Source organism: Haemaphysalis longicornis, unplaced genomic scaffold, assembly GCF_048455015.1.
Source record: "Haemaphysalis longicornis isolate Haplotype H1 unplaced genomic scaffold, Haemaphysalis longicornis Haplotype H1 scaffold_7, whole genome shotgun sequence".
Classification (NCBI taxonomy): domain Eukaryota; kingdom Metazoa; phylum Arthropoda; class Arachnida; order Ixodida; family Ixodidae; genus Haemaphysalis; species Haemaphysalis longicornis.
Window position 1 is genome coordinate 29,770,533 of NW_027526422.1, and position 22,834 is coordinate 29,793,366.

The window sequence follows — 22,834 nt, forward strand, 5'->3', positions numbered from 1 at the left end:
AATGGATGACATTGAATCATGGGAGCAACAGCTTCACACATGCGTGAAGAAAGCAACCAAGGCCATTCCAGAAGAAGCCGGACTAAGACAGGCCGACGCTAAGCTTCTACATATGTGGGAAGCGAAGCGAAGCCCGCAGAAAAGGCTAAGCAAACAGAAGCTAAACGGCGCCCGGGCCCCCGGAGACGACTGACAATCCTGAATAAACAAATAGAGGACTGTGCGAACCAGATGGCACGACAAAATTGGTGCAGAGTTTGCGAAGGCATGGAACTACAGATGGGCCTCCCAAAAACTTGGAACATCCTTAGGAACCTCATCGACCCAAATAAAAGTAAGACCACGCAGGGCCCCGACGACGACCTAATAAAAGAAATTCGTTGCAAATATTTTGGGACACATCCGAAAAAGAATCTCAAAACATACGCGGGAGCCCCGAATGAGATTCTCGATCGTCCTTTTACAACAGCAGAGGTGTGGGGAGCCATACAGGATCTCCGCACTAAATCCGCTCTAGGATTAGACGGGGTAACAAATAAGATGCTGAGGAATCTGGAAGACGATTCCATCGAGGCTCTCGTAAAGTATATGAACAAATGCTGGCAGAAGGGCAAAATCCCTAGACAATGGAAAATTGCTGAGGTGATCATGATACCGAAACCAGGCAAAACACTCCACCTCGAGAATCGGCGGCCCATCTCGCTTACTTCGTGCGTGGGGAAGTTTACGGAGTACGTAGTCTTAAACAGATTAAATACATACATGAATGAGAAGGGACTCTTTTCCCATACTATGATAGGTTTTCGGCCCAGGCTATCGCCTCGGGATGTAATGCTGAGGCTCAAACATCAAATTATAGATGAAGAGGGTGCTCCCCACTAGGCATACCAAGGCCATTGTGGGGCTTGACCTCACAAAGGCATTCGATAATGTAAAACACAATGCAATTCTGGAAAATTTAGAACAATTATAAGTGGTTCAAAAGACGTACGACTACATCGGAGATTTTTTATCTGACACCCTAACCGTAGGAGGGGTTGAATCTGGTGAGTTGGAGCTGGGGCGCAGAGGCACGCCGCAAGGCTCAGTCCTCTCGCCTTTCCTCTTCAACGTCGCTATGATCGGCCTACCGAAAATCTCAGAGAAAAATACAAGGTCTACATCACAGCCTCTACGCTGACGATGTTACTCTCTGGGTGGCTGGCGGCAGTGACGGTCACTTGCAGAATATACTGCAGGAAGCAATAAATGCAGTAGAAGAGTACATCAAAACGAAAGGCTTAGATTTCTCTCCCCCCCCCCCCCCCCCCCCAAATAATCGGAGATGCTGCTCTATCGGCCGACGCGGAAAGGACGGGAAAAAGAAGCAGCCACCGAAAAACCACGGATTCAGCTATACACTAGTGGACAAGGGGGGGGGGGGGTGGGGGGGGGGGGGGGCGACCCATATCTTTAGTAAAATGCATTAGGGTCTTGGGCCTGAAAATCCAAGAGAACGGCCACAACATTGAGACAATCCAGGCACTCTAAAAAAATGTGTACCAAACAACCCGCCTCATTTCGCGTATAGCCAACCGGCACCACGAAATGAAGGAGGACACCCTAATCAGGCTTGTGCAGGCATTCGTCCTGAGTCAAGTAACCTACGTCGCTCCTTCCCTCAACCTCAAGGTGGATGTGCCCAATAAATTAACGCTTTAATAAAAAGAGTATACAAACAGGCAATTGGCATACCAATTACGACCTCCAACGAGCGCTTTGAAGCCCTATAGGGCTGCACAACACGCTTGACGAGCTGGTAGAACTCAGTGGATAGCGCAGCTGGAAAGACTTACCAGGAGCCGGACAGGCAGACACATCCTCCAAATACTACACATTAACTACGAAGGGAGACATGGGGAGAAACACGACATTCCGGCCAGTATCAGGGGACATATATACATCCCACCATGGCCAAGAAACATGCACCCTGAGCACAATAGGGAACGCAGAGAGGCCAGGCCGCTAGCAATACAAAAGATGTTCGCACACCTCGAGGACGTGGTTTACGTAGACGCCGCAGACTATAGCTGTCGCGGCGCCATGGCTATATAAGTAGTTGACCAACAGGGACATTCAATTACCTCTTGCACAGTCCCCACAACATCACCGGAGGTCAGGGAAGAGGCGGCCATTGCACTCGCAATGATCTCGTCCTCACGAACCAACTTCGTAGTAAGTGACTCGAAGCCGGTAATTCTCAATTACACGAGGGGACGCATATCGTCGGAGGCCCTCAGAATCCTACAGGCCGGTTTTCATGGAGGTAGAGAGCGGGGAATCCAAATCATATGGGCGCCTGCTCACTCTGGCCACCCGGGGAATGAGCAGGCGCATGACACGACTCGAGGCTTCGCCGACCGGGCCGACGTCACCAACACCCTCGACGCACTCTCGCTGCGCCGGTCGGATAGGGACAGGCTGGTCGCCTACCGAGATGTCTTAAATCACTATACGCCTCGAGCGCGGCCTGTAGGGGCGCCACTGAAATCCCCCTAGCGGCCCGTTTCGAAAGCAGGCGCGGGAGTCCCTGGCCCGCTCCCCCCTGTCGCCGTTGCTTTTGGGGCTCGTTCAAGACAGCGATTTACCATTTGTCCGCGTTCGAAATACCGAATAACGTGGAGCAGGCACTCTGTTTGCAAGCCTGGTGTGTTCACGAGAGTATAAACGTTTATGACGCGATCTTAGAAAGATCTATATGAGCGCCGGGCGTGTGTCACAGGCCGGCGTCCCAAAGCCAGCATTTGCATGCAGCTGATTGCAATTCCGCTGCCCTGAAATTTAGTGGCAGTGTCTCCGTAAGCAGTGTTTCCTCCGATGGTCATGTTGCGGCCATACACACTATGATGTAAATCGACTTTGTGCACTATAAAATCCAGCGGAGCACTCATACCTGACAGCACGCAAGTTACGCCTGCCAATATCACAGTATCACATATCAGATATTGGTCAGTACCCTGAACAAGCCAATGCGGCATAAATTTCGCAAACATTGTACCAAAGAAGTACGATGGATAATGCAAAAGTACACTCCAGAGTCAGCACACGGCGACAAATTTAATGCTGGGTCGTCTTGTCCCGAGGTGAGCGCTCGCTATAAGATTCATCTCTTACATCTATCCTCCACGAGAAGCGCGAAGATGGGCTTATAGAGTAATCCGCGTCCGCGACCAAACCCTTCTTCGAAACATCGTCGTATGACACAGGGAGACTGCAGAATCTAGCATAAACCGAAATCAGATACCCTTATCAGATACGACACTCTTCCAACGAGCCCGTGTGTACGAGATTTCGGCGCACCTTAAGGATCTCCAGGTGGTCAAAATTAATCCGGAGCCCTCCACTACGGCGTGCCTCATCGTCTCCGTTGCGTCGGCGCGTTAAACCCTGCAATCAATCAATCAACTCCTTCAACGACACCTCGTATTTCTTGTGAACTGCTTACCCTGTATTCTTAAAAAAAAATGCGTCCGCCGAATGATCAGCCGTTCGTTGAAGGCAAAAAACAAACGAAAAGTGAACACGCAGCTTGCGTGTGTGATTAATAAAACGTTCATTCGTTGATTTCGCTCCGCATTTGTAAACAACGACAGTTGAGCGTCCTCCTCCTCCTCCCCCCCCCCCCCCCCCCGCCCCATGTCTAGCGAAATATCAGTGCATTTCGCATCTAGTTGGTCTGGTGAATACTACCTCGCTCAAACAAACGTCTTTAGCATTTCAGAAGCTGGACTCGGTTTTCTTTTTTATTCCCGTACGACTATTCTATTTATTCCTGACTTGCAGACCATTCATTTTCCCGTGGTTTCATTAACATATATCTTGGTTCATGCATAAGGCATGAGTGGGCACATATCTGACAATGCATAGCCTTTGAGTGTACTTAACATTTTCGCGTGGTTTATATTCCCATAAAAGGCACGAGTTTTTGTACGCTATTGGGTTATCACATCCCCGAAACATATTTTTCTACGACGTACATATTCGAAGCAAAGCCGCATGTGTTGTCTGCGCTGCAAAACGAACCAACCTAGCTCTTACAGTGCCAATATCAAGTCTAAACGAGGTGACAATAAATAGAATTCACTTGTGCTGACGTGTTCGAAGGTGACAGCGGTGATATGCTGCTGCCGTCGTCGACGCCCGCAAGAGCGGCCAAGAAGCGCGCAGAACCGCCTCCCCGGGTAGCTCTTACTGGCGTTCGAGCGCTCTACCAAGACGCAGCTGTTTTTTTTAAGCGTCCTAAACGTGCAGTTAGCTTACAGACGTCACCTTAACAAGTTGTTTAGTGCGCGGAAAGGCAAAGAGAAGCGAAAGAGAACCAAAACACTGCATGACCGCCTACCAGTCGCGCAGCGCTAATCCCGCAAACGCCGCGGAGAAGCGGCGGCAGGCGGCGCAGCGATCGCGAATCTCGAGGCGTATAGGCTGGGAAGGGCAAAATACAATGCAGCAGACAAATCTCTGACCAGATGGCAAGCAGTGGCTTGGCGCTTTCTCCAAACAAACAAATTCCCCAGTCCGGTGTTGTACAACCGCTGCTACCCGGCGCTAGCGCATGTAAGCAGGGCGGAAACAGGGCGGACCTGCAGCATATGGTCTGGGCTTGCCCCAACAAGGTATACAGAAATCAAATGAATAAAAGGTCACAAACTAGCGATAAACATTAGAAGCCCTGAGCAGTGGGAGACTATGCTGCTCAGCTCTGACCCGGGAGAGCAGGTCCGTCTGGTCAACATGGCCGAGGCCGCCGCCAGGGAAGAAGGACTTCTGGCTGCCGACTGGGGAAGAAGGCGGGCTCTCATCAAGAGTTTCCTTCCCTGACTCCCATCTATGGACAAATAAATGTTGTCACTCACTCCCTCCGATGCCCTGCCCTCGCTCCAACAACCTTATACCTTCAAACCTTTCCCCGAAAACGACAGAAGATTTTGTTTCTCGCTTCTCTTAATCGGGAATTATGTAGCACCTGTGAATTTCCGAACACAACTGGACACATTATTTAGGCCTGCCCTCGCTTTCGAAACGAAAGAAAGATTCTCCCCTTCCCGCTGTCTTACGACCAAATTCCTTTCATGATTCCCGCCATTTCTCCCCAACCCATTGGAAATAGCGAAAGCAGTCTAACCGTGGTATTCTGAGTCCTTCCTCAACTCGAGCCTCCAGTGGAGGGGCCCTTTGAAATCGATTCCACAATGCATAATTATGCATGAACAAATCAATTTCAAGGGCATCCTCCACTGGAGGCTCGAGTGGAAGAAGGATTCAGAATATCAGGGTAAGTCATCCTGTTGCATTTCATATCCCAACCCAAGTATTTTTCCTCCACTATGTCCTACCCGTATGCTGCCACAAGGGAGTCCGACGCATTAGCAATAGACCCCGGCGTTTTCATTATTTCAACGGACGTTAACAACCGCCATCCTTGATGACATCACTGGTACAACCATAGCCTCCAGCACGGTCATAGCGCAACGCATTATAGATATTCAGCACTGATTCCTCATGTTCGCCACTCTTCTTCGGTGACAACCAAAGGGAAGTATTTCTCATTTCATTCATGTAATTGCCTGTTCATGATAAAAGATGCGTCTGCTTATCAGAATACTGGAGCGTAACCTAGGCTATGACAAGCAGCGCATGCTCCTGGTAGTACTGACCTGGCAGGGATTTTGTTGTAACTCAGGTACCACCAGGCAATGACACAGGACACCGCCGTGCTAGGTACCGAGTAGAAAATCCAGTTGAGCAACCCTACGGTGGAGTCGGCGCCATATTTTCTGAAATGGCAGAGCGGAGACGGCAGTTTGTGCAAGTTTATTACTGCGAGGTGAACACGCTGTAGACGCGATGCTCGCATAAAACGCATGCCAAAGATATCTTCGCATCTCCGAATTGCTGTTTTAGGCTTGGGAGTTACTCCTGGGCTGATAGACATGGGGTAGTAGATTTCTGGCTATTAACTCAGTTTGCTTGGATACCTCTAACGTGCTCCAAAATTTCAAAACACGTACAGCCGATACGGCCGGAAATCAAACTCTCGGTAATGCAGCATATTGACCACTGAGCCCCTGCAGCGGGTTAAAGGGGCGATGAAGATAAAACGCAAGTTCGTTTAATTCAAGAGATTTTCTGTTTTATAGTACCCTCATGGCTTGTTCGGCAGCAAATGCTGCTTTTGCTTTATTCACTGAAAAATTGAACAATTTAAGCCACAATTTCAATTCTCCCGCTGCATCGTGTGTTTCAGGACGTCAGCACAGACGTAATATGGGCAGGTACGTAAAACGAAAGCTAGTGCGTTGGCTGAGGTTTCCGCTATCTGCAAATCGCGCATTTTGTTAGTTTAGTTATCGCTCGTTTTCCTAGATGAAATCTAGATAAACTAACATCCTCGTGGAACGAATTTATTCATTCATTCATTGAAAAAGTAGCGAAAATGTTGGCGGCGTCTGCTACGCCAGTGCTCGGAGCGTCGTTTTCAATAGGTGAGCAGTAGAAGCGCAAAGGCTCACGGTACGTCGTCTGCTTGCGCCACTTGGTTCGACCGCTCCCTTGGCCTCCAGTCGTCCGGCGGCTTCCTCGCGCGTGTGCGCCTGTTAATTTGTCAAATAGTGCTCACCTTTCATAGAAGCCCCTCGTAGAAACCGTCGTGTTATTCATTGAGGTCGCGATGCATGCGTATTTTCTTTCGCTGGAAAGAGATAAACAACACGCACACGCACACATGACAGCCACCTGCAGGAGACCTCTCGAACGAACCGGAAGTGGCGGAAGCAGACGACGTACCTTTCAGCTTTTGTGCTTCTACTGCTTACCCATGCTACAGGTCACTGTACCTATGCGCCGCAGCCCTTCAACAAAGCGTGCTATTGGGCTAGATGGTACATACAAAATGGCCTCGTATCTGCTCCTTTCGTTGCAAATGTCGACGAAAGATGATAGTCTTTGTCAACATTTGCCAAGTAAATGCCTCACTTCGTTTTACCGCTCACCTCTCATGCTGTTCCTCTTGCGTCAAAAGGTTTGTTCAAGTCAATTTAAATTTACCGCGTTCCACTGCTCCAGGCCGGGTGCCTCGATGGCGCGTCTCCGCCGTACGGCGGAGACACGCATGAATCGAGGCGCCCTACTTCAACGTTTATAGAACCGCGTTGCCCTAGTCCACGTGCTTTCCGAGCAGAACGTGGAACCAAAATAGTGTAACCTTTCGTAACGGTTTTCGCTTGATTTCTTTGAGCGCCGCCAGAAGCTTTAGTGGCGCGGACTACAGCAGGCGACAGGGTGAATCTTTTTTTCTGCAGTGGATGTAGTATTTCATTTCGCAAAAATGAAGTATCCATGATTTTTTTTATAAAGGAACACTGTAAATATCCTTTGTATATTAATTTTTTGTCTTATATTTGGGTAATGTCGTGTTCTTGTTCAACAATGTTGACAATGAATATATAAGCGGACTTAGAAGTTTAGATTTGGCTGTGAGTATATAAGACTATTGCTCAGACTCCGTTTCACTTTGACCGGGTGGCTGAATCGAGTAACAGACAGACAAACGGGCCCTTCCCTCCGCAGCCGCGTTGGGTATTTCTTGTCCCGCACGCCACGAAAGAACCGTTGGCTGGTAGAGGTAGAAAGCTTTGCTTTAAAAAGAACCTGATTCCTAGGCAGCGAAGAAGATTGCAGTTCCTTCCTATAGCTGCCGGGAATTTTATGACGAGGCTCGGGTAATTGATGCGACGTCGCTTGTCAGCGGCTACATGTAAAGTGCATTGTGCTGCTGGATGACATATGGCTGAACGACGGTACCTTTCCAGGTAAAGGTTGAGCTTCTTACTGGGCGAAGGTCCGACTATGGAAGCTGAGACTCCGAGAGTGGCACCGCACACGATAGCCATAGCCATGCTCTGCTGGAAAACATTCTTTTCCTCCCTGACAAAAAAAAAAAAAAAAAAAAGCACATGAGAAGGTGCAACAGAAAGAACTTCACCGCGCGAACATTAAAATCTATTCCATTTATGCCTATACCTGTGTATAGGCGTTTCCTAGTCAGCACAGCCAAGTAGAGTTCCTGTATATGCTCTACATGCTCCCTACGGGAGCAAGAGTTGCGCATAGGTCCGCCATCTTGGCCGCCGAGCACCCAAAGCAGCGTGGGAAAGCCAACCGTCGGGCTTGAAGGAGTCGCGCGCACCGCGCGAGGGGAGCGTGAGCGCGCCCCGACGTCGCTGCCGTTTTTTTTTTTTTTTTTGTAACGCGCGCTTTGCTTTATTATTAGGGGTGTTTTCCTATAACGCATATCCGAATATCGGGAAGATATGGCTGTGCAAAATGTTCCGAGATATCCCTCCAGGTCTTAACAAACATATATGTGTTACTATAAATTTAACGAAGACGTGACTCGTTTTGCTCAATAAACCTCCATACTGGTTAGATGCCTGGTATAGAATCAGCACGCGCGTATATACATACTGGGTTATTTGGAACTCAACCTACAGTTTTTGCATTATATAGTGCATGTCGGCAAACTTTCATGCCTTGACAACGTAAAGTGATGTGACCAGGCATCTAACCAGTATGGAGGTTTATTGAGCAAAACGACTCACGTCTTCGTTAAATTTTTAGTAACACATATATGTTTGTTAAGACCTGGAGGGATATTTCGGAACATTTTGCACAGTCATATCTTCCCGATATTCGGATATGCGTTATAGGAAAACTGCACTCAAGAGGAGGAGGAGGAGTAAGGGGAGGAGGGGAAAACTTTGTTTAACAATTAAATCAATCTGGTTAGCCTGGGGAGGGGCGAAGCATGCAGTGTATAAGGGTATTCAAAAATTGCAGGTCTCTCTCTTGCCACACGGCGTGTTTCAACCCTTCCAGGCGCGAAGAACAAATCCTATTCTACTCGGGATGGCGTTCTATGATTTGAAGAAAATTACTTTTACTATCTTGTCCTGGACTGAGGACCCGGCCCACTAACCAGACCGATTTAATTGTTAAACAAAGTTTTCCCCTCCTTCCCTTACTCCTCCTCCTCCTCTTGAGTGCAGTTTTCCTATAACGCATATCCGAATATCGGGAAGATATGGCTGTGCAAAATGTTCCGAAATATCCCTCCAGGTCTTAACAAACATATATGTGTTACTATAAATTTAACGAAGACGTGACTCATTTTGCTCAATAAACCTCCATACTGCATGGTTAGATGCCTGGTATAGAATCAGCACGCGCGTATATACACACTGGGTTATTTGGAACTCAACCTACAGTTTTTGCAGTCTATAGTGCATGTCGGCAAACTTTCATGCCTTGACAACGTAAAGTGATGTGACAAAACGCGTTCGAGCGTTCGACCTACAGTTTTTGCAGTCTATAGTGCATGTCGGCAAACTTTCATGTCTTGAAACGCGTTCGAGCGTTCGGCAAGGTTGTAAAAACTGTTTTACCTGACATATAATTACCAGGAATCGTGATGCCTTCTGCCAAAGCCGACAGCCCTGAAGGCCTAGAATTTGTTTTGGTCTTCCATTTTCGCTGTTGTCGGTTATTAGCAGCTGCCTGTTCCTTTTGTTCGAATGCTTACATGAGAAGCTGACGCCTAGCTCTTCGCGCTGACTCACATGACCGCGTACTGAAGTTGTGCAAAAAAGATACTCTTCATGTACTAGCGTGTTGCGGCTTGTCGCTCTCGCGCTACGAACTACGAATGCGACATGGCAGCGGCGCAAAATGTAAGAAAGACGCCGACAGCAGAGGGCAGCAGCGGCGTTGCAGCCGCATCACCGTCTTATCATAATAATAGGCTTAAAATCGCATACACTAGCTCATGGTGTCAAAGTATAGTCTTGGATACCGCTACGGGAGAAACATTGCCGGCGCCACCCGGGCCCATTCTTTGCGAAGCCGGTCCTGTGCGGAGCGCGAAGACCAAGTAGCTCTTTATTGCTTTTCAACCCTTCCAGACGCGAAGAACAAATCCTATTCTGCTGGGGATGGCGTTCTATGATTTGAAGAAATTTACTTTTACTCTCTTGTCCTGGACTGAGGACCCGGCCGATTTAATTTTTAAACAGTTTTCCCCTCCTCCTCCTCTTGAGTGCAGTTTCCCTATAACGCATATCCGAATATCGAGAAGATATGGCTGTGCAAAATAGAGCTAGGCGTCAGCTTCTCATGTAAGCATTCGAACAAAAGGAACAGTCAGCTGCTAATAACCGACAACAGCGAAAATGGAAGACCAAAACAAATTCTAGGCCTTCAGGGCTGTCGGCTTGACCGCGTACTAAAGTTTTGCAAAAAAGATACTCTTCATGTACTAGCGTGTTGCGGCTTGTCGCTCTCGCGCTACGAACTATAAAATGCGACATGGCAGCGGCACAAAATGTATGAAAGACGCCGACAGCACAGGGCAGCAGCGGCGTTGCAGCCGCATCGCCGGCTTCTCTGCGGTGCGTGGATGCTTTTTGGGCACGTGACGGCGATCAGCGAATAGGGTCGTGAGCGGCGAATGGAAATCAAAGGCGCAACTCTTGCTCCCGTAGGGAGCATATACAGGAACTCTACAGCCAAGCGACGCATGACGCCATCTAGGGGAAGCTTTGAAGCTATGTCACGTGCTTGTGGTCCTCAATTTAATCGCTCAGAACCGCTTTGTCTCATAGTGTAGAAGTTCCGCTCCTGCAAAGCAAACATCCTAACCCGGGTTCAAATCCAGTTACCTCTTTTTTATTATTATTTTCAAGGATTTGTCATATTTCAATATTAACATTTTTTATACGCATATAATTTATTTATGACATCTTTAGGCATTATAAATAAGATTTCGGGTATTATTGTTGCCTTTTGGTCAATTTCAGCTACTGCTTCTTGTACGTTTTGGCGGGTTTGCCCCTTTTAGGTCGTTTTCGGCTATTTCTGTTGAATTTTTTTTCTAAACCGTGGTTTTCAACCATTGCAGGTCCGTTTTGGCTATTATTTATTTCAGTTCGGGTGGTTTCGTATACTTTAGGTACGTTTATGCTGTGATATAATCCCCATAAGCATTCTCAGGTGACGGCTGGCTGTACTGACTAGGAAACGCACATACGCCCCATACCTATAGCATACCAGCTTAAAGTACAGACCAAATGTAATTCTTATTTTTAACAGGCACGGGTTGCAACAGAGAACGTGAAACTCGCGCGTCTTAAATCTGGAAGCATACTAGACCGCTGAAGAAATTTACGTGCTTGTGTCAGCGTGGGCGAAGCCGTCTCTCTTGCCATTTTTTACGGAATTCCTAATAGGAGGTGTTCCGTAAAAGTCGCTCCTGAAGCTGATTTGTCCTGTTTTCTTTTCTTTCCGGTCTGCAAAAACGGTCTCGAACGGGAGGGGTTCTGTAAAAAGTACCAGCTGGAACTGATTCGGCCTCTATTCCGCATAACCGGTTTTGGAAAGAACGGAACCCTCCCGTTTGGGCTCGTTTTTTCAGAACGGAGAGGGAAGAAAACAGGCCTTACGCTCTTCCATTAGGAAGGAAAGGTGCATGATCACCCCGACTGCCGCCCACAATAACTATCAGACGGAAAACGTCGATGAGCCTGAATAAGAGTAAACATAGCGGAAGTAAACCGCAAGGTTGATCGTTTTGTTGTTTCTGCAACACGGCTGGCTGGCCCTGCAAGGCTGCCGGAGGCTCACAGGAAGAGGGCGCGGTCCCGGTGATCCTTGTGCATCAGGACGCGCTTCTTGAAGCTCACGCTCCTCCTTGGCTTCCCTAGCACACTGGCGAACGTTGCGTGCGCGCAGTTGGAAGGCCGCTGCTGGGTTTGGGCCCCCTCCGGCAGTGGCGCAATGTTCTCTCCTGGTTCGGGTACCGACGAAGACGCTATAGCACCGCCTCCGGGAGCCCCCTGATCTGGTTCTGCGCCTCCCCCTAGAGATTTGGGGAGAAAGAGCCCGAAAATTAGGCGTCTCTGGTCGCCGCCTCAATAAATAGGTTGACTGAATGGTCGATCAATCAGTTTATGAAAGAGAAAGCTTTCTTATTAGGACTCATGGCGTTGTTCGAAAAAACTAATGCCTTTCCCCATAGACCGGTTGGTCGACCGAGAAGATCTTATAAGATCTCTGGACACGCAGCGCGTAAGTGAAGCAGGGCTTCCATTGTGTCAAAACGGTTACTTGAAAATCGCCAAAAAGGGAACGGTTCTAGATATGACAATACATGCACTCATCGATCATGAAGGAGCAGTACAATAGTCTACCTTGACCACCACTTATCGGCGTACATTTAGTGCGTTCGTAGATGCGTTTGATAATTGCGCGAAAAATCGTCCCATGGGGTCGTTTGCCGTGTGCGATTGGTGCTTCGAAAATTTGACGATCGATTGGTCGAACCTTTCAGCGAAGGTTGGTCGCACTTTTAGCTTTCGCGCTTCTCCCAACTTTCCTTAGGAAGGGAACGCAAATTTTTATTCGTTTGTTTATCTGATTGATTGATTGATTGATTGATTGATTGATTGATTGATTGATTGATTGATTGATTGATTGATTGATTGATTGATTGATTGATTGATTGATTGATTGATTGATTGATTGATTGACATACATTTATCATTTGTGATTTCACGTTGGTCAGTCGTACAACGCCTTACCTTCGAGCTGCGCGTTGCATTGACGCAATAAGCCATAAATGCGCGGTACTCTGTACTGAAAAATGAAATCAAATAAATCTGAAGGCTGGAAGCTTCGCCCGGCAGGCTGAGCTTGAAAAAAAAATATCCTGAAAATGTCAGGCGGTATCCCCTGCTATCTAAAACGAGATTGTTGAGACATCCCGTGCTGTGGCTGTGATAGCGTATCGCACATGCTACCGCTGTTTTCCAAAGCGCATCCGTGAACATTGGACGCAATATAAACATTTTTATTACAAGCTTGCGGTTAAAAGAATCCGAAATGATCGAACGAAGCGAATCCTGGTGGCAATGGCTGTGCGAATAGTGTGATTATTCCCTAAGGCTGATATTCTTAAACAAACCATTTCAATCTTGTAGCTTTAAAGCAACAGAATCCTGAGCGTGGGAATGTTGATGTGTCCATTTGTGGATATGGGGCCGGACCTGATGACTCTAAAGATGCATGTAGTAACGTATATCTGAAGGACAATCTCCCTTGTGAATTGTCACGTTTGTGTGCTTGCGTGCGTGGGTATGCTGGAGCGGGCGCGTGTGTGTTTTAAGCCTAAAAACGAGCCACAAAATGTATGTGTCTATATATGTGTGCATGTGTTTATGGCGCAAGGGCAGCCAATACCAAAAAGCACCAAAACTGTATTCAGTGGTCCTTCGATGTCATTTCAGTGGCTAACCCACTTATGGTGTATGATATTACCAAATGTGCTTGATGAATGAGTGCAAAAGGCTGAAATATACATATGGAGATGATCTTACTGGTTGATGAAGGGGACAATGAAGGGTGCACAACTTTCAGTACCTTCCTCAATGCTGAGGGAGCATGAGGTTAAGTGCGGCAGAAGATGAGAGCCACGTGTAAATGCAGAATTGCACTACCTTAATTGTGGGGTCCCGTGGCTAAGGGGTTCCGCCTTTGACCAACAACGATGGATGCACACCGAGAAAGACCCTCGCTATAGAATCCAGAATTTCAGCCACAAAATTTCAGCCACCTTAGATTTCAGCCAACCTAAAGAACAAGCAGGGTTTCGTAATCAACAATGGGCCATATTCACACTATCAATTAGGTGATAGCCAAGTGCGCGGAGTATACTAAACCCCTATATATAGCCTTCATAGATTATGAGAAAGCATTTGACTCGGTTCAAACCTCAGCAGTCATTCAGGCATTACGGAACCAGGGTGTAGACAAGCATTATGTAAGAATACTAGAGGATATTTACAATGGGTCCACAGCTATACCATCGTCCTCCATAAGGAAGGAGAGCAGTAAAATACCTATAATGAAGGGCGATAGACAAGGAGAAACAATTTCTCCAATGTTATTCACAGCATGTTTACAAGAAGTATTCACAACATTGGATTGGGAACAGGTGGGAGTAAGGGTTAATGGAGAATACCTCAGTAACCTCAGATTTGCTGATGACGTTGCCTTGCTAAGTAACTCGGTGGACGAGTTGTAAAGATTTCTTACCGCACTGGACAAGCAGAGTAGAACCATGGGCCTGAAAATTAATATGCAGAAAACTAAAGTAATGATCAATAACCTCGGTACAGCACAGTGATTTGAGATAGGTGGCGAGGCAGTGGAGGGGGTAAACAAATGTATCTACTTAGGCCAAGTTGTGACTCCGGATCTCAACCATGAGGCAGAGATAATTAAAAGGATAAGAGTGGGGGGGAGTGCATTCGGAAGGCATTCTCAAATAATGAATAACAGCCTACCTTTGTAGCTGAAGAAGAAAATGTATGACAGCTGCATCTTACGGATACTCAACTACGGGGCAGAAACTTGGAGGCTCACTAAGAGGGTTCAACTTCAATTGAGGACGACTTAGCGAGCAATGAAACGGAAGATGGTTGGTGTAACATTAATGGACAAGAAGAGAGCGGAGTGGGTCAGGGAACAAACGCGTGTTAAGGACATATCAGTAGAAATTAAGAAGAAATGGACGTGGGCAGGGCATGTAATGCGAAGGCAAGATAACCGTTGGTCACTAAGGGTAGCACAGTGGATCCTTTGAGAAGGCAAGCGCCGCAGGGGGCGGCAAAAAGTTAGATGGGCAGATGAGATCAAGAAGTTTGCGGGGATAAATTGGTCGCAGTTAGCACAGGACCGGGATAATTGGAGATTATTGGGAGGGGCCTTTGTCCTGCAGTGGGCGTAGATAGGCTGGTGATGATGATAGAATCCACTAACATCCGCCGCTGTAAAATGTAGCAAATAATTTACGAGCACCTCTCACCCTGAAGTTGTTGAGGCGCTGGAACGGGTGTGATGACGCCGCTATCCAGGTTTCTGGACTGCATAGGCTCGGACTCGATGTAATCCAAGTACACCTCATCAGCCAGTACACCGGCCATGGGCAACAGCACGAGGCTGCTGTCCACATCGCCGCTCACGAGCGCCATTGCCACGGCGATGCCCATGACGATGGCCATTAGGCTGCAGAGTGCGAAAACGTGCACTAAATGCCCCTAATAACGATCTGATCGGGGCAGGAAACTGACTTCTTTGTAAGCGGTACTTCGTTAAAAGCGGTGACTTATTCTGCGGTTATTCCAGTATACTTAGAGGAAAAGTTCAAGTCAAGCGAGACTAGGGACTCATGTCCGAGCAATCCAGTTTTGCGACGCGGCGAGGCAAAATAGCAGGTTGGACGCGGGAAGCCACCATACCGCGGGTCTTCCGGTCTCTAAACCGGTTCTCAAAGCGGGAGAGAGAGAGAGAGAGAGAAACTTTATTTGAGCCCCATGGGGCTAGTCTGGGTGGCGGGTGACCGGTGGTGGTAACCGGCCGGTGACCATTGCAGCTCGCTGAATGACCTTAGCCTGGACCTCACGGTCCGAGCTGCACAACGCCTTCGCCCAGTGCTCTCCGTCTGTGAAGGGGGGGAATGGGTTTTGGGGGCACTGCCACATGCAGTGGTCTTGGGTATCGAGGGACCCGCAGTCGGGGCACAAAGGGGTGGGGTATAATGAAGGGTAGATAAGGTGAAGTCGATATCGGCAGGGGAGTACGTGACGCGCGCGCAAACGCGTCATTTTCAGCTCATATGTCTCGCTCTTTGCTACATCTATAGCTCCCGTCCCAATGAGAGCAAACTCGCGCGGCCACTTCATTTGTAATGTGGCCCACGAGACGCTTGCTGTGCATATTGAAAGAACGTGCCCTCCTTAGGGGCATAATCGCCATGTTCACCATGACTATCGTGACGAATAAAGGTACACATCCTGACCATCTAGCGCTGAGCGAGCACAACACACCCGCCTGGTGACGGAACATTTGCCTTACGGGCCGAGAATAAAATATTATTTTGTAAAATGGCTGATTTACACTAACAAACAAATTGTGCATTCCCATTATAGGGAGACTTCTCACCCACAACTATTGAAATGTTATGCTGTTGTTCAGCTGTAACGTATTATTACGCGAGAGGAGGTCAGGCTACGGCGAATTTGCCTGGGCGTTGCACTGACGCCTGTTGTTCGGGCAACATCGACTTCTAGCCTTGCGGTAATGTATGCAACCTGCCCCTATGGCCTGCTTCCGCTGTGGAAGCGACATTAGAGCACCTCCTGGGGACATGTCCAGGACTCCAACCAGCCCGAACCCGGCCCATGGTAGCCTCAGGACATCGCCCAGGCCGCCCGCCCGATATTCATCGATGGACGCATGGTCCTCTTTACAAGCAGCTGTTGGGCTTTGATTGTGGGGTTTAACGCGCCAACGCAACGCAGGCGATGAGGCGCGCCGTAGTGGAGGGCTACGGATTAATTTTGACCACCTGGGGATCTTTAACGTGCGCCGAAATCTCGTACACACGGGCGTTTTTGCTTTTCGCCTCCATCAGAAAAGCGGCCGCCGCGGCCGGGAATCGAACCCGCGACCTTGTGCTCAGCAGCGCAACGCCTTAGCCACTGAGCCACCGCGGCGGGTAGCTGTTGGGCTTTCTTGCTGAGACTGGCTTCTACAGCATTCTGTGGTGCATGAAACCGCTTGACTCCCGTAACTTTCCTTTTTTTATGTTTGTATTCCTTTGATGCCCTGTGGCAAAATAGCGCAATAAAAAAAAAGTCTGAGGATTTTTGCCTGGGCACTGCTAGTGGGTCTTAACAAGTTCATGCATTACCTGCACTCTTTGGTGATAAAATTCAATTGAAATATTCAACTCAAAGCAACCGCGTATTCCAAAATGCAAAAGTAAAGATGCACCCAAATGTTTGTTCTGACAGGAGAACGCAAAGTTGATTTTGCATTGTGACATCGCGCCTCGCCCCCCACGCCGCGGAGGAGACGCCGGAACCCGCACCGCTCACAACCTTCCAAGAAATTACACAACAGTGCAGGCTCGATAGAACAACGATCACTACACCCACACCCAAAACTCACAAAGAGTGAGAAAACCACACTCAGACTAATACAGACTAACACATTTCCACACCCAATTAGGGTGAACCTGTTATTCCCAGCACAATTCGACGACCAATGTGAATTCGTCAACCAATCAGGCACTCTCAATTATACGGGAGTGCGTCAGCGACCCGGACCTGCCACCCATTTCCCAACCCCTGAGCAGTGGGAGTCTATTGCGGTCCAGCTCCCTACCTCAACACCCACTGAAGGGTATAAAAAATACACCATACCCGCTTTTAACGAGTATCACTTATAATGAAGCCAGTTTCTTGTCTTGAGGGCTTCTTTATAAGTAATGTTTACTGTATGAAGACTTGTACTGCCCGTTGGAAGGTTACCGTGGATTTGCCATTACCTTCCTTTATTCTCGCCTCTTGCGTTCAGCTATTAAGAAGCTTTGAAAACATCAGGGTTCCTTTCTACCTTTATTCGTGCCATAGTGACCAAATGCAAAGCAGAAAAGTAAAGGTTTAAAAGAAAGAGGTAAAGTCTACAATAATAAGATGCACACCTATGGAGTCATTTATTACGCTACTGCACAGGCTGGTTTTACTCACGCCGGTATGCTTCCCCGAACGCTCTTCAACGCGTAGAATGCGCACCGGTTGTACACGCCACATTCAGCCAGGGTGACCAGCGTGAACATCACGGTGAGGAAGACAACTTGGTCGTCCTGCACGTTTTTTCGGAAAGAGACGTTCATGTTTCCCGACCTCATCGAAATTACACCGGAAGTTGAGGAAACCCTGTCTTTTGTAAGTTGGAGTTCACTGCTGTAACTATAGGCAAATGTGATGACGTCCGCATACTGTGTGGGTATTATAAAGTACCCCTTTATTTATATAAGCAAGGAATGTCGTCTGAAGTGCGCTGAAAGACAGATACATTAATTTCATTCTGGTGTGAAGACTTTGTTGTTGCCTGGCCTGGTTAACTACTAAATGTGTTGGAAGTAACTTTTGGTCATTGGGGCAGAGCATAGTTGCGGGTACTGTTAACAGGTTATTGGCAAGATCTTTGTGAGATTCCACGAGACCCAAGCATCAAATAGCAGTTAGGACTTAAGCGTAAGGATTACAGTGGGCTTGGGGCAGTGCACTTGCAGCCAAGAATGCTCCCCACTTCGTCACTTCCATAAGGTCCATATCTAGTGCGAAACCGAACACCTTCCCACTGAGACCAATAATACCAGTTAATTCCCCAAGATTTGCAGTCTTTGCTAAGATGCCACAAAACCGTAAAAACAACTTCTGCTGTGAGATACCTGTAAGTGTAAAATCTTAAGAATGTAAGGCTTACGCTGCTCACGGAAAAGACCCGTGTTTAACTGTGGTCTCTGCACCAATCTGTTGTGTCAAATCGCGTATCTTCTCTGTATTTGTGCATGGACTTTTAATGTGCGAGCATCACTATTGGCCCAGATCAGCGTAAGCAGGCAGCGTGGCCAGACCTGTCGGCAAAAAGTTGTCGACAAAAATAGTAACCTTCAATAAAAATGTTAAAAATGAAAACACTCATACAGACGAACGGCATTCCGTCTGGTCATGACTTCTGAGCGGGCGCCGCACTATGCTTCGTCCTCGTCCTTCCCGTTGCCATTGGCAGCGACCGGTTCTCCTCCTCTAACCTGAGGAATCATCTCCCCATCAGTCGGCGAACCCCACACCACTACACTCGCGAACACAATTTGTTCGGCAAGAATGTGTCTTCCAAAACGACCGCGATGTGGGATTTAGATTGGTTTTACCCTCTTTTGCCGTCTGTGGCCTACGTAGCCTGGTATGTAGACGCAGGGTGCGTTTCTCAGGCCGTGTTCCAGGAGCCAAGGCACCGGCGCGGTGGCGCGTAGTTCGAATTACTCGTGGCGGAACGTACTCGGGTTCTAATTAAGGGGCTTCTTTTACGTAGACTTCTATGGAAACTTGGCCGGACCAAATCGTACAGTTTAAATTTTTCATAAATCTGAATTATTGGAGTTCTAATTAACGAGCTTTCACTGTAGTTCATTTGTGTGAAGTGATGAAGTCGGCTAAAAAAAAGTCGGTGTAAAAGCTTGATTTTTGCAAAGCTGGCTTTTCCACATCGTCCGTTTCACTGAAGCCTATTCATGTTGAAAAATTGACTTCTTACTTGTTTTTCAACATCATACACTAAACAACACTTAACTCAGAACTACGAAATCCAGCAACACTAAGCCCAGTGACACAACTCGACGAAAAGGGATGCTCACGCAAATTCACATCATAAGAGAACTTAAGCTTGTCTTGTCTAGGGACGAAGCCCTTAGGGGCTCGGGCTCTCGGCGTCTCATGTCCTCGTCGTAACCGTCGTCTCATGTAGTCACGGTACTAGAACACCGGGACACTGTTTACGCCTTGCGCTAGAACGTAACACGTACTCAAAAAAGACACCGCGACACTCGTTTGCGCCTAGCGCTAGAACGCTTCGTGCTTCAAATACGCGAGACATTTACAGCAAAGGCTGTATACTTGTACCCCCCCCCCCCCCCGTTCATTTCCGTTGGCAAAAACTCGAAGGCGTTAAGAATACATTTATACACTCCATACTTCTCCCCTCCCAAGGATTCACGTTAGTAGAGACGGCCCGGGATTTTTTATCAAGATCAAACAAATTCGCGACGAAAGCAACAATTCTTCATAAACAGAAAGACTGCAGACGAGTGTTTTCTGTCAGTTCGTTGTTTGGTTGTGTCGGCGTATCATCCCGCAATAAGCGTCTGAATAATGTTGCTTGTGAGAATATACTTGTAGGGTGAAAGTATGTTTCTAGATATGGCATGATGTCCCTTTCTAACCCGTGAAAGTTCTTCAGCTTTTGTAGCCTGAGCTACACTGGCTGAGGTTGAGCAGGTTCGCATGGCTCCTGGAGAGCCGTGCTACGCATGTGCGAGGAGCAGTGACGTCACGCGGCAACCAGAACGTTGCTCGCTGCCCGGCGTCTCTCACACACCCCACGCGCCCAGCGTCTGTTCGTGTAATCTCGCTACTTTTCTTACCCTTGTCGGCCTCATGCTGCTGTTAGACAATGAGAGTAAATACAGACAAGCTTCGTCCAGTTCTCCGCGCCGCGTGGAGAGGTAAAAGCTGGCGTCTATTCTGTCTCTTATTTTAACACGAAAGTGTTTTAATCTGGGATTCACGAAGATTTCACTTACGTCATATCCGTCACAAAAGTGACGCCAGTACAGCGAAGCACGCGGCCTGTAAAGGGTGCACCCCAGCACACAGGGTCTTCTTGCGGGGAAGCAACCTTCAGTGCTAAACAATACGCTATACGCCTCGAGCGCGGCCTGTAGGGGCGCCACTGAAATCCCCCTAGCGGCCCGTTTCGAAAGCAGCCGCGGGAGTCCGCGTCCCGCTCCCCACTGTCGCAGCTGCTTTTGCGGCACGTTCACGACCGAGATTTACCGTTTGCGGGCGTTTGAAATCCCCGTTTATTTGGAGCAGACACTCTGTTCGCAAATGGGGTGTGTTTACGAGAGTGTAAATGTTTCTGACGCGATCTTAGTGTGGTATATTCGGTCTGTATAAGCGCCAGGTGTGTGCCACAGGCCATCGTCGCGGAGCCGGCGTATGATGGAGCCGATTGTAGTTACACTGCCCTGAATTTACTAGCAGTGTCTCCGTAACCACCGGTTCCTCATATGTTCATGCTACGACTATACACTACGATGTAAATCAGTTTTGTGCGCTTACATATTCAGCGAAGCACTCATACCTGACAGCACGCCAGTTACGTTTGCCAATATTACACCTCAGATAATAATCACCACCATTTATAAGCCAGTCTGTGTCAATTTCGGGAATATTCACCAAAAGTACGATGGACAATGTATAATTATACTCGGGGATCAGCACACGACAGAGTCGTCTTGTCGTGAGGTGAGCGCCCGCAAACATTCATCTGCTACATAAATCCTCTGCGAGCAGCCCGGAGACGGGCTTAGAATATAATCCACGTCCGCGACTAAATGTTTCTTCGAAATATCGTCATATGGCACAGGGAGCCTCCAGAATAAATCAGAAACTGAAATCAGAGGGCCTTATCACATACCACACTCTTCCAACGACACCCTGTATACTTCCAAAAATGCGTCCGCCGGACGATCAGCTCTTCGTTGAAGTAGAAAAACAAAAGGAAAGTGAACGCGAGGTTTGTGTGTGGGATTACTAAAACGTTCATCGCTTGATTCCGCTCAGCATTTGTACACAGCGTCCCCCTCCCCTACCCCTCCCCCCCCCCCCCCCCCCCGCCGATGTCTCGCGAAATAGCAATCCATTTCGCGTATAGTTGGTCTAGTGAAACATATAGTTTATACGAACGTCTTTAGCATCTCAGCAGCTGCACTGTTTTTTTTTTTTTTTATTACCGTTATAGCTATTCTGTTTCTTAATTCCGCACTTGCACAGCATTTATTTTTCCGAGGTTTCATTAACTTCGCTTGGTTCTTGCTACAAGGCGTGTGTGGGCAGATATTTAACGATGCACAGGCTTGAAATATACTTAACACTTTCGCATGGCTTATATTCTTATAAAATGCACAAGTTATTGTCCGGGATCGGGTAATAACATCCCCGAAACATATTTTTCTGCGACGTATATATTAGAAACGAAACCGCATTCGTTGTCCACGCTGCAAAATGAAGCCCAGCTCTCACTGTGCCAGTATCAGGTCTAAACGAGGCGACAGTAGAATTCCTTTGTGCCTGACGTATTTGGAGGTGACAGTGGTCGTGGCCTCCGCGATTTGCTGCCGGCGGCGCGCCGCGCCGCCGGTAGCCGATCGCGGAGGCCACGCAGGGGTGATAGGCTGCTACCGTCGCCGACGCCCGGAAGAGCGGCAACGATGCGCGCAGAACCGCGTCCCCGGGTAGCACTTGCAGGCGATCGCGTACTCTACCAAGACGCAGCTGCTTTTTAAGTGACCTAAACGTACTCTTTGCTATAGACGTCACCATAACATGTCTTTTTTTTTTTTTTTGGGGGGGGGGGGGGGAGGCGAACAGAAGCAAAACGGATTCAGAACACTGCACGAGCCCCTATCAGACACGCAGCGCAAACCCCGTCAACGCCGCGGAGAAGCGGCGGCAGGCGGCGCAGCGATCGCGAAGCTCGAGGCGTATACTTCGGGTTGTTCGTTTTCGGGTTTTATATGATAACCGGGTTTTATGTCCGCATACGCCAAGATTTCACTGACGTCATATCCGTCACGGAAATGACGCTAGTACACCTTTGCCGAAGCGACCCGCCAGCAGGACGTCACTCGCCAAGCACACCTACAAGACAGCCGCCGACCCGCAAACCATACACAGCTGCAAATTTCGCTGCACATTTACCTCTCGTGTTTTACCGATTCCTATGACTGAGGAATCAACCACAGTTTTTTGTCAAAGCCTCAGCCTTTCCAAAATGCGATCTAACCAACTGGCCTAACGACGCATCCTAGATGAAGCGCTTATGTGGCTTCCCTACCCCAAACCCCGGCTCACCCGCATGTACAGCGAGCTGACATGCTGGGCCGAAGCAAGTCCCTGCGCGGGCAGCAGCAGCAGCGGGAACAGGGCCGTCACGGGAGCCGGAAACGTGTCAGTGGCGAGCAGGAACGAGAGCAGGAACACGAAGGCGCCCACCTGCATCCTCTGCACGCGAAAGAGCGCCGCATCTTGAGCCGCGCTAGAAGTTGCGT

At 48.3% G+C, this 22,834-nt stretch overlaps 1 protein-coding gene across 1 annotated transcript in view; it reads right to left on the reverse strand.

The window, feature by feature from the left end:
* Positions 1–22,834, reverse strand: part of LOC144146218 (solute carrier family 13 member 2-like) — a 42,859-nt gene that overhangs the window by 12,128 nt on the left and 7,897 nt on the right. Inside the window, exons 2-7 of the mRNA XM_077678182.1 lie at positions 22,638–22,787; positions 17,685–17,800; positions 14,957–15,156; positions 11,716–11,950; positions 7,843–7,965; positions 5,697–5,816 (exon numbers count right to left, since the gene is read on the reverse strand). Coding sequence (XP_077534308.1) covers positions 5,697–5,816; positions 7,843–7,965; positions 11,716–11,950; positions 14,957–15,156; positions 17,685–17,800; positions 22,638–22,784 — 941 coding nt within the window. The 5' untranslated portion in view covers positions 22,785–22,787. The remainder of the gene's footprint in view (positions 1–5,696; positions 5,817–7,842; positions 7,966–11,715; positions 11,951–14,956; positions 15,157–17,684; positions 17,801–22,637; positions 22,788–22,834) is intronic.